The sequence below is a fragment of the Nipponia nippon genome, unplaced genomic scaffold (assembly GCF_047370975.1).
Source record: "Nipponia nippon isolate SJK-2023a ecotype South Korea unplaced genomic scaffold, ASM4737097v1 scaffold_17, whole genome shotgun sequence".
Taxonomy (NCBI): domain Eukaryota; kingdom Metazoa; phylum Chordata; class Aves; order Pelecaniformes; family Threskiornithidae; genus Nipponia; species Nipponia nippon.
The window spans coordinates 9,484,686-9,501,905 of record NW_028262333.1 but is presented as its reverse complement, the minus strand read 5'-3'; the positions used below and the strand labels follow the sequence as shown (position 1 = coordinate 9,501,905).

General features: G+C 39.9%; 1 protein-coding gene across 5 annotated transcripts in view; it reads left to right on the top strand.

Annotated features, from left to right (window-relative positions):
• Positions 1-17,220, top strand: part of FSTL4 (follistatin like 4) — a 240,666-nt gene that overhangs the window by 197,558 nt on the left and 25,888 nt on the right. For all 5 annotated transcript variants that reach the window (XM_087754170.1, XM_087754171.1, XM_087754169.1 and 2 more), the window contains 2 exons: positions 1,266-1,432; positions 13,836-13,956. In XM_087754170.1, coding sequence (XP_087610296.1) covers positions 1,266-1,432; positions 13,836-13,956 — 288 coding nt within the window. The remainder of the gene's footprint in view (positions 1-1,265; positions 1,433-13,835; positions 13,957-17,220) is intronic.

The following is a 17,220-nucleotide window of genomic DNA, read 5'->3' as shown; positions in this document are numbered from 1 at the left end:
CAAGCAGGATGAAGAGTAGTTTTGCCAGCTGCTGGGAGGGAGTAACCTGACCCCTTGTGTCATTTTACAGTGTCAGCACTGCTTGAAGTGGTTTTTCCCAAAGTACGTGGCCTTGGGTGAGGCAGCATCAGCCTCTTTGATCCCCATTTTACCACAGTTAATGCCAGGACATGAGGAAGGGGGGCCTTGGGGCCAGGAGAGGGTGTTTCATTCCCCAGTCCAAGTTTCTGAGTTGGCTTGAGCAATGTAACACCAAAGGGCTGTGAACATTCCCTGTTCATCTCAATGGGCCATTACCTTGAAAGACTGGTTTTCAGCATTTATATGCAATATAGTTTCAGGGCTTTCTTATTGCAGATCCTATGAATGAGAGTAAGCAAAAAAACATCATGTGAATGATAAAATTGTGAATTCAGCAGCTTTGACAATGTGGCCTGATTGCCCTGTTGCTGGCTTGCTGCTGCTGAAATGCCTAATAACGACAATCTGCACCCACAGTAATTCTGGTATCAGATGTCTTACCTATGTGTGTGGCCACACATGGCAAAATATGCAGAAATATCTTGTGAGCGTTGGCCAGAAGGAAATGATGTGATGTTGATGTGGTTTTCGGTATTTCTTTTGTGTGGTACATATAAGTCAAAATAACTGGATTTTTAAATTTAAATAAAATATGAGAAAGCTTCTCACTCCTTGGTTAGAAGAACATTTGTATCTCCGATGCCATAGGTGGCTGTATTTGGTAAAGGAGTTTTCGTGCTTGGTGACTTCCCACTATTTGGACAATTTAAAACTGGGTTTATTTATATTTCAGTGACAACAGTCTTACTTTAATTCTGCTTCTTCAAGGAAAGAACTTGACTCATTCTTGTGCCTTTTCATAGGACCTTGGCAGGAGTCCTCTAGAGAAACAAACCCAGACAGTCTCAAGCACGAGAGCCTTTGCTTGTCCTCCCATTGCTGACTCCTTTGTAGATTAAATATTGCAGCCAGGTTTGCCAGAGGACCCATCTTAGTGCCCTAACACCACAACTACCACTAGACTTCTCAGGAAAATGATGTAGGGAGTTTGTTGTAGATTCAATTTCTGTCTCTTACTTGGGTTTACTATTTAGGGGTTTTTTTACAACATAGATATCCATGTTCTTGCCAGAATCCTTCAAAGTTATTCCTGGAACGAGGAAGAAGGAAGGTAGAGTGGGGAGAAGGGGGACAGCTTCCCTTTGTAGTATTCGGTATTATTCCTGTTTTGTTGCATTTTGCAGAGGTGGTTCGGCTGAGCCTGCCGGAGGACCAGAAGATCAGCATTACCACCATCACGGTTGGCCTGAGCACTGTTCTGACATGCAGCATCCGTGGGGCACTGCGGCCCCCCATCATCTGGAAGCGCAACGGTGTCATCCTGAACTTCCTCGACTTGGAGGACATCAATGTAAGTCCTGAATTACTCTTGTCGTTTTCTTTTTAGGGCATTGAATATGACATTCATTTAACAGATGATAATTTTAAGGGAACAAGTTTTATCTTGTTATTATTATGGAAAACTGGAAGCTGGCATGATATTTTGGTTTTATGTGAATATGTCTGAGGAATAAAAGTGAAACAACATATGTGCAGCTGAAAGCAGGGATACTTGGAATATGTTATTATGAAGTTGAAACTCAGTACTGTAATAACCCAGCACTTACTTAGCACTGGTACTTCATCCCTTGTTGTTCATTCAGTTTGGTTCACAGACAGCAGCCCTGGAAACCCAGGGGAAAGTAGCTCTACAGACCATTAACTCCTCAGGGATCTCTTTCCCAGTACAAAGAAACTGGTTCATCAGGAGCATGAAACAACACATTTATGGTTGGCAATGAAATCCCTCCTCTATCTAAATCAAATAATACATTTTTTATCTCTGTTCCTCCTGTTTCACTTGCCTTTCAGCCAATTCTCATATCTCATTCCTCCGCTACTATTTCTGATGAGCGTTTTAAAATAAGGGATTATTCAGCAGGGTGTGGCAATACCCTTGCAGGAAAGAAGATGAATCTCTTCTAATTCACGGTGCTGGTCTGATGTGTGAGTCATAGTTTGTAGTAAAGACAATACCTGAATAATGGTATAAACTTACTCATTTATTTAATAACATTTAATTACGGAGAGAGTGGAAAGTAGTGTACAAAAAATATGGTCTGTATTTCATTTCTCTTTGCATTAAAGTACACCGTAAATCAGGTTTTATTTTAATTATACTATAGCAAGAGTTGATTTATATTTTTGTTCAGCTCTTGTTAATTTGATAGCCACTCAGTTCAGAGTTGTTACGGTCAATACTGCAGCTCCCTAAATTGTTGTGTATCCAGGATTGCTGAAATGTGAAAAATCTTTGGTTTGCTCTTCTGCATTAATACATGAAAATTACAGCATACAGGACAGAAATATGCACTGCAACTTCGGACATTATTTGTTGACTCTACCTTAGTGGGAAAATCGTGTGCACTACGTATAGATGATTATTATGTGCACAAACTCCGTAGTTATAACCATCTAAACATTCTTTTCTTTTTGTCAAAGCAAGTATTACACTTCTAAAATGTGTTTCTTGTCACCATTTGGAGCATGACATTGAAATGCAACATGAAACCAGCAAACATCCCGCTGCAGGATTGGCACAGGACTATACAGGAACCGTAACGAGGATGCGCAGGATTGCACAGCCAGCCCGAAGCTGGTGTACCTGATCGGATTTCTTATAGACATCTGTCAGCGCCAGGGTTAGAATAATGACCTTCGGGTCACTGGCACTAAAAATACATGGAAACCTGCCAAGCTGCGATGCGCAAAGTCAGGCATTCCCTGCTGTCGTCGGAGCGTGGCAGCGAGCCATGCAGGTGGTCGACCTAGCAGCTTATTGTGTGTACCGCCTTGTGCAAATATTCTTCAAAACAGATCTATTCCTTGACACAGATTAAGCTTCCTAAAGATTACACACGCTGCCAACGTGCTTAGTTTAATCTGCAGTGAGCAAATTCAACAGCTTTGTGTAATCAGAGTCTAGAAAGAGCCTTTTCTTTTGGCAATTATATTCACTAGATAGATCTGAGACATTGTGTTTTTAGGCTCAGTTTTGTTGCTGGCTTCAAGACTGAGCTGGGGTTAGAAGCAAGGTTCAGCTGTTCTGAAAACTTATTTCCACACACTCTGGAGGCTCAAGGGTTGACTTAGAATTTTTTCGCCAAAAATAATGAAAATTCCAGTTATTTATCGTACCTTTATGAAATTCTGGTTATGATCACATTAATCTTAAAAGATTAGAAGTTTATGTGTAAACTGAACACAAAATGACAGTCCAGGAACTGGAGTACAAACACATCCTTGAAGGATAGATAATACGTTGCTCTGAGGCTTCATTTGCAACTCCTACTATTTTAAATAGAATTTTGAAGAGTAAATTTTCAGGCTGAAATGCCAGTTCCTCCCTAATTTGGCGCTGGCCAAAGTGGATTTCTGGTTTACTTACAAGTAATTCTGTTTCTCACTGGTTATTAAATGTTAAGAGGAAGAGTTATGTCCTTGCATGTAAACGGACTGGTTCCTGAATGATTCAACACCCCTGAGGACAGTACCATGCAATATAGAAGAAAAAAAATAATCACTTTTTGATCTGTTTGAACTAGTATATCACCGAGAAACTCTATCACAGGAGCACTCTGAGATTCTTACAAGGAGGAAAAACAGGATTTATGACTCAATTTTAATGTTTCACATATCAGTTTATGACCTCTATCACCTTGTCATATAACACCTGCTACTAGTGCACATCAACTTTTTTTTCTCTAATAAACACCTCCATGCCTTTTTCATCTTTAATTAAACTGTAACGTTTTTGATGTTCTATATATATCACTGCCGTCTGTATTCTAGTCTGGTTACTTGAGGTGACACAATTTGGGGATTACCATCTTTTATTTTCCCTCTTCCACTGTGGGCAGTCTGTAGGACCCTTGAGCTCAGGTGTGTCCTCTCTCTGGCTACCGAGGACGGGCACCTGCGTGTCTGAAGCACTTGTTCATAGCAGGGATGAAGAGATGGTCCTTCAGCTGGTAAATCCAGTCTTTTTATTTAGATTAATCACAAGTTTTAAAAGTCCTGTACTCATGGGGCATGAGCCACGTTCATCTGCAGCATGAACACGCTTGTGTTTGGGGTTGATACTTGCGTGTCACACGGAAGTAGCATCAACGTTCGCTTTGAGGTTTACACTGTGAAAATACATGCAGCCATGCACGCTCAACAGCATGGGTTGGGGTGGGTGGCAGCAGACAGTTCAAAGCTTCAGCCTGTTGTGGGTACAGAAACTCACATTAAACAATAATCTGTTTAAAGGCATTGACAGCAGGAAAGTAAAGGCAGTGTGCTTCTTAATATACTTGAAGTCAGTTAATTAAATTACTTCAGTTTTCTTTTAGTATGCCTCAAGCAGAAACTCAATTGCATTTCTGCTTTTCACAATAAGGTTAGCAATTTGGCTAATTGGAAGTGCAACAGGAGATTAATTGTACCTTTTTAACTTCAAGAAAATCCTCCCTGCTCCTGGCACAGTGGTAATCAGATACAAACCTACAAGATATTCGCACACTTGGAAAAATCCTTGTATTATATTTCAATTAAATTCTTTCTCTTCTAAATGCTAATTCAGGAAATCAGATGAAAATAGAAGCCCAATTCTGGAAAAAAAAGAATACTTCCAACAAGGTGTGAGAGCAGCACAGGAGAGGCACAGCTGGAAAATCCTTCATGGCTTTATTCTCTCCAGATTCGTGACAAATGTGGAATGAGAAGGTCAACTGTGTTCCAGATTAATACTAGAAGTGACAAAGACGGTCAACAAAAGCCTAGATAATCCTAAATTTACGCAGAACTGAAAGGCTGAAGATTGCTTTAAAGCCTGGTTGTTTAAGTGCATTACTTAAATCATTTTTATGTGATATCTTGATTGGCAACAAAATATTAATAACTTTTCATTGCTCTCTTCATCAGAAGCTTTCATGAGCAACATATTAATAATTTGTCTTGTCCTGTCTGTGAAGAACTCTGTTAATGAGTTGTCACATAGCTATTGCAAAAGAGCCATCTTAATAGTACATGTACTTAAACTATTTTTCTTGCAAACATTTAAGATTGCTTTTAGCATAAAAATATTATTTATCCATAAATTAGCCATCCACATTATTTATCCATTAGAAGTCCCTCTGCAGCTATACTTTTAAAAAGTCACATCAACTTTTCTCATGCAGAAAATAACTATAATGTAGCTGAAACTGATAAGATTGTGATAGCTATAAATTGATTTCTGACTACAAATAGTGAAGTGGTTAAAGTGTGTCGTATTTCAAAATTATATACTTTTGTCCCCTAGACAAGCAGTGTGTTTTCCCAAATATGTGATTATGAAAGCATTCCTCAATTTGAAAATATAATAAACTCCTCATGGAGTCAAATGTATTTATACAGTATTTATAGGATATTGTTTCACATGATTTGACACTATCTCCAGAGAAATGTACGTACATTTATAAACAAAATTTATAAACAAAATTTTGTCATCCAGAAGCATGATGAAAGCATACGCAAACAACAGAGAAGAGAATATTACCATAAGAAAACAAATGTTACGGAATACAGGTAGATAAGAATTTGGTGAATTACCAAGTGTAATGCAGGTAGCTATAACATAAATTCATGAGTATCTTTCGTTATTCATTTCATATTAATCCATACACTTTAACTGAAATCTGCATTAGATCATTAGTTCAAAAATAAGCTTTTCATTACAGATGATTGAAATACAGGTTTCTTCATTTCTGCTGATGCAGAAGGGGATTAAAGGCAGAGGAGTGAGAGTGCTTTACAGCTACTTTATGACTTGTCTTTCTCCTTGTTTGATGAAAAATCAATAATTGCCCTTAAAAAGCATGCTCCCGGAAGTTAACAAAGTGCAGCATATCAATATAAACAATATGTTTACTGTTGTTGCTTGTGTGTATCAATCAGCTCATCTTGCACAAAGTACATGGAGAAATGTCCGGTAAGAAGTCCACGTACCAAATTCTTGAAGAAGTCTTGAGTGTTCCTGTCCAAAAGACCCCCTGCACCAACTTTGTACATATTCAGTTTTGTATTACAGTGTCAGGATGTCACGCAGGCTGAAAGGCAGATGGGTTGAAGCTGTGATGAAACAAGTCCAGGGTTGGGGGGAGAAGCTGTTCATCACATGGAGCAAGTCCCTTGTGCTGAGCAGCAGCTGATGGGAACACAGCAGCGTATCCTGCTAAGGCTTACCAGTTCCCATGCGTCCTCTCTGCCATTCCCTCCTGTCAGGGGAAGGAAACTTGGTGGGAGAGACCTCTGCTCTCACCTTCAACCATTCTTGCCTTTGTTAAAGCCATGTGAAGAAAGTCTGGGTTTTGCTGCTGGGGTTCCTGTCGTCACCCAGGACCCCAGAGGCACCTGAGATACATAGGCTGAACTCAGAGATTTATGTCCCTGCTTGGAGGAAAAGGAGTGATTCCCTTCTCCAAACAGGTTTTCCTCCTCCCCATACAAATCTGTGTGCCTTACTCTGGCTGAATCCAAGCCTGCCTCCATCTCTGCCCACCAAACCTCTGCCACGTCCATGGTGCAAAGAGCATGTGGAGGTGGCAGAAGTGAATCTGAGGGGGCACAGATCACCTCCTAAATCGTTGATTGCTCATATTCCACGTCTACCTGTGCACCCAGGAAGATTCACCTCCCTGTATATCTCATGGCTCTAACAAGATCCGTGCCTACCTGCCTTGATATGCGTTTCATGCATGTTCATTTAAATGTCCATTTTTCCATGTATAATATTTGAAACCCAAAGCAAATGGCCAACCTTTAAAGTGCAAGTCACTTGGATTAGATTTCTCATTAAAACAGGCTGTATGAAGGCGATATATTCCTGTTGATGGTTTTAATGCAGTTTCACTGTTAAATAATAAAAAAATCATGTGTGACTAACCCCACTTAATACCCTGCTAATAGAAATCAGGCTGTTAAAATGATCAAACCCTGTGTCATCCTAGATGCTGCAGTAATACAGTGATGGGAGTAAATTACAGGAAGTTGCATGTTTAAAGCCAAGTTTTTTCTCTTTCAAATCAAAGTTTAAGAAATTGCACAGTGCTTATAGTATCTTAGGTCTTTGCAGGCTCTAAAATAGAGGTTAAGTGGAAAATTAGTACTTACAATATTTTCAGAATATATATATATAATCTCTCACTTTGCTATAACGAAGATCACAGAACTTGTATCCACTTGTGCATTCAGTGGAATAGCTCATTTTTGGGTCACAGACCAAAGTTTGTAGGTGATTATTGCAAATGAAGAAATACTTTCATGGAGACAATAGAATTGCTCACCTGGTCCTATTCCAAATAGCCAGTGGAGTATAAGGCTTCACCTTCCTAAACAGCCCATTTTTGTGGAGGAAGATGTTACTCTCAGGTGTTTTTGTTTTGCTTGCATTTTTTAGAGGCATTTAGGGCACATACCTTGTGAAATTTTTAAGAAACCTGAGATGTTAGATGCAACTCTCCTATAGATGAATTGCATGTACTCAGTCTAGGTGTTATAGCAGAAAAGCTGGACTGTGAATGCAGTGTGAATCTTCTCAAAATGAGCAAGAAGAAAGGACTGAGCCCATCTGCTGTGAAGTATTAAGGTAACTAGACTAGCCAACTTAAAAAAATGCATTAGAAAAAAAATGAGAATGAGATGAATTAGGACGCAGAAATCAGTTGTAGTCTCCCGTACCTGCTCTGACTGTTGCAACTGATAATTGAATTACAGACCAAAATCCATTAATCCCAGTTATCTACCTCTGTACCGTAGGGAGAAAGTTGGAGTTTATGAGTATAATTTCCTCCCAAGATTGGTACTTACCTGTTCAGTCATGGTCTTTGCATTTCTCTGAAATGTCCAGTAGATCCAATTAATAGAAACTTTTCACTAAATCCTTGGTATGCTAATTCCTCCCTTCCAACAGCTCTGGCAGGATGACCTAACATTGATTTTCCTTGTTGTATTGTCTCTGAGTTTCTCAGGATGTAAGTCATCCATTTTTATCTATATTACAATTGCACAACTATCTAAAAAGTTCATTTCCATACGTTCAAGCCAAAAACTTTTTTGGCTCACCAGCGAAGTCTTATGTTGTGCTAAATTCTTTGAGCAGAAAAACAAGAAAAGATAAATTAATACCCCATCAGGCTGTGTTTGCAATAGTTTTCTGGCATTTGCCTTAAGGCTGAATTTTTCTCCATGTAAATTACTAAAGTGATAGTATGTGTAAAACCAAGAACAAATAATATTAATGAAGCATAAGTTCTCAGCCTGTCTCTGGAAATGAATTATTAAAAGCACCAAAGAAAGTGATTTAAGAGCCCATGACTAATTTAGTTTTTATTATTTTTATATGAATCACTCATGAATCTATTGTAAAAAAGATCAGAGACATTTGATTAGTGAGGAGAAATCATTTTCAAAGTGATAGCCATTGTTGTAGATTTTGCATAATAATAATCTCATTAAACGCTTGGGTACATTTTGTTTTAAAATCCTGTAAACATTATCAGAGAGAGATTTCTAGGACTCTGAGGATCAGGCAAGCTTTTAACGTGAACTAGTTAATACATTTTTGTGGCTGTGCTGGTTACTATGAAATAGTGATGGCGTTTCTCTTCGTCTAGTGGAAAACCAGTGACACCAGCTAGCACCAGTGCCAGGACTGGTTTTTTCAGTAGGCAGTGAAACCACATGGGGAAAGCTCCCAGCTTCCCCAGGCTTGGCAGAAAGGGCTGAAAGGGACGGGTTTAAAAGTAAAGCAAATTATTATTATTATTATTTAGAAAGAAATCCCAGCAACCAGTGGGATTCTCCTAAGAGAAGAAACCACTCAGGGAACTCCATTCCCTCTGTCGTTATTTCTGCTATCAACACTTTTGAATCAGCATGGTGAGGGGGTATCAACCGTCTTTGGCACTCACCCCCAATGTATATTAGGAGCATTCAATATCTAACTGGGGTGGTTCAAAATCACTGGTTTGGTTTAAAATCGCCTGTGCTGGGCAGCGCCTGCTGCCCGGGGACTGTGTACCCCGCAGTGCTGTGCTGCAGCGTGACGTGTGCCAGTGTTTGCCGACAGCTGAAGAGATGGGGAGCTCGTCTGCTTTTGTGTCACTGGGACTTATTTTTCTGATCCTTCTTCCTATTTATAGCTGTAAGGCAAGGTTTTTTTTCTCAAGTTACTCGAAGTTATCCTAAAAAATAATAAACGTGAATCTACTCTATGCTAATTCCCCTTCTAACTTCCTGGAAAACACGTGATCCTCTTTGCCAAAAATTTAAAGGGTTTTAAATATGTTTCCATTCTGGAACAACCCCACAACATGTTAGAAAGCTTCATGAAAATGCATCTGAAATGGGCAGAACAGGCGGGCAGCCAGTGCCCTGCACCCTCCAGCATCGCCCCCGGCTGCCAGCTCGGCAGCCCCGGGTTAATGTGGGCTCCCTCTCCACCGGCTGAGTTCCTGGGTGTCAGAGCAGGAGATTTGTGGCATTACAATCACATATTGGATTTCACTTGAGACAGAATGTGAACAAGATTTACAAGCAATATGCAATGTTTTACACATTTCTAAGCACGGTGTCTCTGAGCCGCAGCAGATTGCATGACCAGGGAATGCATTAGAAGGGAGAAATGGGATAAATAAATATGAAAAATCTTCTGTTTGGAGAGACCGATGCCTTGTGTAATCAGTAGTGATGGAAAGGAAATACAATACAATACAAAGTACGTATCCATTTTCTAGGGTCTGCTTTGTTATTTTTTCAAATTGACTATGTGCAGTAGCAACTTTTTTTTATTTTTTAGATTACTGAGCTCATCAATTTAAAATGCAGGGTGCTGCATTTTTTTAATCTTGAAAAGTTAAAACATACTCTGAGGTCACTTAAACAGTCCTTTATTTGAAGGGTAACTGCAAGACATAAAAGAAGCTCATGAAGGGCAGAGAACTTTTTATTCCAAAAAGGGAGAGACACATGAGACAAACTGCTGGAGAAGTCACGTTATCATCTGCCACTAGTCAACCTTATCAATTATGAGAAATTGTAAGCACAGCTTGCTGAAATATTATTTTTACCTGAACATGTAACATTATTTTATAATGAAATTCATAAAATAGAGGCGACGAATACCTTATCCTTATCTGGCCGCTTTGATGCAAGGCTCATCAGTTTGTGGGGTTAGAATGCTTTCTGCCTCTTGTTCACACATTTTCATCACTTCTATTTCTTCCTCTTCACAAGAAGATTCCCCTTTAGTGGTAAAGGAGGACAGCCATGTTCCCGAAGTTACTTCTTTGCCTTTCTCCTGCTTGCCTATCCTTTTTCACAGGAGGATAGATAAAAATGCCTTTTCAGTTCACCGTTGGGCATTGCTGGGTGTAGGAGTAGGGCGGTCCCAGCTCCCGGGGGGTGTGCAGCGCTCGCTGGGGCTCCTGGACAGCCCTGAGATGCCCTGCTTTAAAGGTGGGATAGTTTTAGGGAGAGAAAAATTACGTTACATCAGTTTTATACACGTTTATGGTTCCCTCTGACTGCTTTCAGACTTGTGGTGACTTGAAAACTCGGCTTTGCAAGCAAAAGCCATCTGAAAAAAGTCAAAGCATGTGAAATGTTTCCTCTGCCTTTTTCTAGCGTGAATCCTTCCCATTCCCTTTGCCCACCCCATCCTCTCCCCTGCCAGTTCTCCCAGCAAGCTTACATGAGCGTGTTTGGCTGGAGGGATGGAGCCCAGAACCTGAGTCTCTAAAAATGTTTTGTGCTAAACAGTTTCTGAGAACTTTTGTTCAAAAAGCTCGTGCTTGCCTGATACATGTTTTTCAGAGGCAAAAAGTCCTTATTGACCTGCCTCCCTTCTCAGCTTGATAAAACTGTGTTAAACTCTGTTGAGGACTGCTTCCCCGCAAACCGAAACAGCAGCCAAGCACTGTCAGTGTGAACTTAAAGCCCAGTTCATACACTGGCAGTGGCAAGAGATGCACCGGAGCAGCTCCTAAGAGCTCCCAAAGGCAGTGCAGTGTGGCGGGGCATGGGAAATAGCCCAGATACCAGGGCTGCCCACTGCCAGCCTGGGACGGCTTCCCGCTGCGCTGCAGGACTCCTGCTGAGGGGAGTGTGAGATGTAGAGTTAGAGGCTATTAAGGAATCAAAGACTCATCATTTCCTAATGCTCTAGGGCTTGGGTTTTTACAGCACTTCCAAATACACCTTTATAAAATATACACAGAAAGTGCTTGTGCATAAGATTGCAATCATATATATAAAATGTAACTGTGAAATCCTAATGTACTAATTATATCCATAGGGAAACATAAGGAGAAACTGTGAGCTGGAATAAATAAAGTCATGGAAAGAGTCATTAATTTGTTTGACAATTCAGTATTCTTTTTGTAGCAACAAAAGGTTCGGTATTGAATCTAAATTTCATAATCACTTTTTTCTTCCCACATCAAATACTGGTCATTCTTAATGTTGTACTCTTCTGTGAATTTACTGTGTGTGTGCAAGTTCTAATACAGGGCAGATAATTTCTTTCTGTGCCTGACATAAATGATATGGTGTTAACCTAAATCATATTTGATAACCTTCTTTAAGTGCTAAAAGTCAAAAAATAGTTTTTAAAAGTCATAAACCATGCTTTTACCAATATAAGCTTCTCTTTAGAAGAAAAATGCATTTGGAGAGGAAGAGAATAATACTATAATCTTGCATTAGTTTGTTTTTGCAGGGGTCTTTACTTATATTAATACATTTGTATGCATTGGAAAAAACAGATCATCCATAAAAAGACAATTACGGAGCACAAACCAAGCATCCGTAATATTTTTCTGAGATATCTTAAAGGAAGCAACATACTTAAAACAGAGAAGATTTTATTGTCCTGTTCTTCCATAACTCCTTATAAATCATTCCATAAAAGTAGCCATCCTGCTTTTATTGATCTAAACTCAATTTAAGTTGCTTTGGGATTAACTTTAAAAACTGATATTAAGTCCCCTCCACTGCAAGCATTTTCTCTATCTCATGCAAATATCATTTGAACAGGGTTGATATCTTTTCTATTTGCAGTTACTCATGCATCTTTGCTTTCCGGCAGGAAAGACCTAGCTGACCAGAAAACAGGCAAATGCTTGAAATGGGAATTTTTGAGTAGATATTTGTAACAATGTATTGGGTAGCTTAACCAGCTTATCCCATAGTTTAGATACCAAATCTGCCTGATGCCCAAGGTGGCAGTAATATCTGAGATGCTTTTGATTGTAGATAATGAATTTCAGGATCATCTGTGGATTTATTCTTTATAATTTTTCATACATTTGCACATTGGGGCAGCACATGCCTTAGGGTAGCAGATAGCAGAACCAGGATGATTATGTCTGTGCCGTCTCAGGTCAAGGTCCATGCTTTGAGAAGGGTTGTTGTCCTGTCTGTAAACTCCATATCTCTCAGTGCTCACTCTCAATCTGCCTTATAACATGTCTAAAAACTGGGCAAGTTCCCAAAATTCCCTTCTACCCTGCCAGTGCTGGCCTGCCGCTGGGTGGAGAGGCATGAAGACATTTCTCTGGTGCCAGACAGAAGTTATAGGAGAAGATTCAAGAGCCAGCAGAAGTAATGCCAGATCAGTCCCATACTGCAAGAGATGGGCTACTTTCTACTTTTCTTTAAGGGTTTCTACCTACACAATGGAAACTGGAAAAAAAGTCCTTGGGTTTTTATGAGCAAAACCACTCTTCAACACTCACCTTATTGTACAGTGTTTGTGCCACCCTGATTCTAAGTTGAAATTTGCCATACTTTTTGAGTGAAATTCTGCAAAGAGTTTAGTTTAGCATGCTTCACACATGGAGCTAATTAAAGAAAAATGGTTCTTTAAGCTCGTGAACTGTTCCTTAAATGTATCCTTCTGGGTTTGCATAGAAGTACAAACGTGCTGGAGCTGCAGAAGTCTGAATATTAATGGAGTAAAAAGAGAAGCTGCTTCATGTACCTATCAGTGCTGTGGTTCTGTTAACTATAATTTGAAATAAATTCCTAAGCAGGGCACTTGTACAACATATTCAGGTACCAAAACCTCTCTACTAACTCATATTCACCCCATCTATAATCAAAAATTGAAGTAATGCAAGAGCAGATCTAGGAAGATGAAGGGGATAAAGAAAGATACTTGTCAAGCAGTTACAGATCAAAACAAGCTGCTTTGAGAAAATGCTTTTTGTCTTCTTCCTTGGCTCCTGCCTAGGATATTGTCTGAGATAAGTGACAAACAGTTTCAGTTCTTTCTCATCAAGTCTCAAGGTTACAGTGCATTTTCTAAGAACCAGCATAGATAAAGGAAACCTTAACCCACCCAGAAGTTAGCATTTTATGCATCTGAGGTTAATAGGTAGATATTAAATTCCCCCCTAAATTAAACAGCTGGAGATTGCCATCTTTTTTATGTGCAAAGAGCACCCTGTTAGCAACCAGCACAAAAGTTCATGTTCTCAGCTGAGTTACTTTGCCTTTCTCTTAAATTGCCGCTCATTTTCTCCCTGCATGTTGATTTATGAACCTTAAAATTTACTGTTCAAAATTCAAGCTGTGTTCCCAAGCTGCGACGCTATCAAAACCACTGAACAGGTAGTCTCCCTTCATGCAATGTTTAATATATTTTTACTAAATAATAAGGCACCTTTCCTGTCTTTTGTTACATACAGGATTTTGGAGAAGATGATTCCCTCTACATCACCAAGGTAACAACCATTCACATGGGCAATTACACCTGTCATGCCTACGGCTATGAAGAGCTGTATCAGACCCACATCCTTCAGGTGAATGGTTAGTAAATGGCATATATGACAATCCATGAAAATGTTCCTGTAAGCAAAGTTGCGTGTTAATCTCATTCGCACAGAGATGTGAAAAGCCACGCACCAAATTGTCTTTGCACGAGAGCGAATGCAGCTCAGGGTTTGCCCGCTCGTGCTCACGCAGGCAATCAAAAAGAAAGGTACCAAGGGGGGACATGTATAATTACCTGGGCTTCAGCAGGTATCCTAACTGTAAAACAAGCTGTCAATAACATTTCCATAGAGTTAAGAGCAGTGTTTCAAAGCATCTGTTAGACTAATGACTACTTCTGTTAACAGAAATGTTTGCTTCAATAATTTCTTCTTCCAGAAAATAATTTCTGTTGCGTGAAATAGCCCAGGATATTTAAATAAATACAGCACAGTGTTTCCAAAACTAGCTATCTAACTCAGAGCTATATATTACATTATTACCTGGTTATAGTCAGCTTGGTTCACTGAAGGCTATTTACATTGGCTAAAGATATGGCCCACTGGTTTGCAAAATGAGGGCAAACCATTTTACAGGTGAGAGAATCACATGGGCCATATTCCAGCATTCTTGTTCACCTCTGTCCCCTGGACCACATTTGCACATGGTGGAACTTAAATTCAAGCATTTGCTATCTTTCTTCTGACCTCAAACTCAGTCAGTCGGATTTAGTTTAAAATTACATTAGCTTAAACCAGCATTTCATCAAGGGACCAGCCCGTGGAGTATCCACCTCCCGGCAGCAAAATCGTTATCCAAATTTAAACCCATATTTACATGTGCTGATATGACCAGCTGTATCTCCAGCATAGGAGACAGGGTAATCCATTGCTCACCATGGGTAGATTTTTACGTACTCTGGTATGAAAGTATTTAGTTTTACAGGAAAATTCAGTAACTTTATTACAGGGGATATGTTATAAGGAAAATTAATACTTAGTTCTTTGTCTAGATATGCGCAGACCTCTACAAATTAGAGCTGTCAACTGGTAAGAGCAGATAGCTACACACAGGTTAATAGACAGAGGCTGACGTGAAGAGAAACAGTAAAAAAGGATATTTGTGCACTTTAAGAAGCACCGTGGTAGACATGGGGTTTAGGTTTGACTGCAGCTCAGGTCTTCTGGATGTGTGTAAGTGCTCCCCACCCACAGCGAGTAGCAGGAGGAGAGCACAAAGCACCCAGTTGATTTGAATGAAAACTGACTTAATGTTTCTACATAATAATTTGTCATCTTTTGAGATAGTAAACCATAAAGTCTCAGCAATGTGGATAACTAGATTGTGCATGCTGCAGCTGGGAAAACAGGTTTCCCTCCTCAAAGTGCTATTTGTTTGATAAATGGCAGTTGAAAGAAACACAAGCTAACAACTTAATCCTGTGTATATTATGTGATATATTATGAGGCCTGAATGGAGTTTAGTTGGCAGACAACAATGTAGACTTTATCATCACTGAGAATATAAGGCCCAAAGGCTTTGAAACTAAAACCAGAATGAGAGGAAAGCTAGACGGAGCTTGGGGAGGGGTTGATTCGTTTCATACTCATGCCTGCCACTTAGATTAAACTTGTTGTTGAAAGATCCCATTTTCTTTTAAAATGGAAGTTTCACACCACAGCTGTATGTGGTTCTTCTTATTAATACAAGAACATTATTATACAAAAAACCACTATCCATGTTGGCTTTTTAATGTTGCTATATAGTCACTAAATACTGCAAAAAATGCCATGCATTCTGGCGTGAACCCTGGCCTGCTCGAAAACACTGCAGGGTCTAGAAATCTTTGTCTTACACCGTATGATGTTCCCGTATGAGCCATTAGGCTTTGCAAAGCCAGGGTTTTGCAGTTTTTGACGTGGCTGGCTGACTGCCCACATCACTAAATTCTCTCCTTTTCTGCCTGTGTTGTGGCTTCCTCCAGCAACTGATGTTGGGGCAACAGCACAGATGACAGCACAACGTTGCTTACCTTCAGATGCATGGTGGGGTTCCCAAGGCAGAGCCCTGCTCAGGAAATCCTTCTCGTTTTTTAGTAACTTAAAGGACAAATTGAGGAATTTCTCTTGACAGGAGTAAAGGGAAGAAACTGAGCCGAGCTGAATTGAGTGAAGATGCCGACAATCTAAGTATAGTTGATGGGCTCTGTTCAGCGCTGGGGATTGTCTCTGTCTGTCGGTATCAAAGTAAAAACTTCATCTTCAACACAGGAGGGTTTTTGTTGCTTTTCTGTATTGGACTAAAACTGTAACAGAATGTGACAGAACCAAGTCAGCCAGAGCTCAGGTGTATCTGCTCGCCTGTCTCCTCCAGGGAGGGACTGATACAATTTTAAATTCAAAAACACAGATTTTTTTTTTCTCTCTTTATAATAGAGAAAACTCCAAGTTTCTCTATTAGGAAAGAGTAGAGAAAGAAGAACCAACCAAAAGTAAAAGGATTTATCCCCCACCCTTGCCAAGCTCACTGTCTCTGGTACAAGCAGGTCCCAACTTTTAGACTGTGTTTCAGTTAATTCAGTGTTTTTCAAAGCTGCAGTAACTCTTCCAGTGTCCTTTGATCCTTTTTGTACCACCTGGGCCCTGGCTTACTGTTCCCACTGAGGCCCATAAGTCCAGCTTACAAATTATTTTCCTTTTATTGCATTTTTCTCCGTAAAAGACTCTGGTCCTAGTTATATGCACCCTCTTCATATGATTTTATCCAACATATTCTCTTTATCGTACTTTCTCCTTTGTCTCTTTTCAGAACATAACACTGCCTTGTAACAGCTCATTGATTAGATGATAAGGAACTTAGGAAATACAAGCTTAAATAGAAAGCTTGGAGCCCAATTTTGACAAAAATTAAAAGTTTCTGGGATTCAGAGCTTTAGTTGAATGTATTACAGATGAATCAAATTTATCAAAAGTTTACCCATAGAAAGCCTTGCTTTCATCCCAGTATATTGTCACGGTTGTTTCTTCTCTTCCCCAAGGACAGTAAATTCACTTCATTGCAGTCAAATCCTGCTGGAAGACGGGCACGCTCTTGTCCATGGCAGGCAAGCAGTGTCCTTGCTGATGCTTGCTGCTGTACCTGTGCCGTGCAACCCAGCCACGTGTGTGCAGCGCTGTGCTTGGGCTGTTTAACCAGGCTGCAGTGCAAGGCTGAAAGCAACTCCACGTTGTCTGACTCAGCATCAGGCATTGCACAGTCTAGACTTGCCTAAAGATCCTCTCCAAAGGAGCCTTTCTGAAGGGGAAAAGAAGGTTTGTTTTG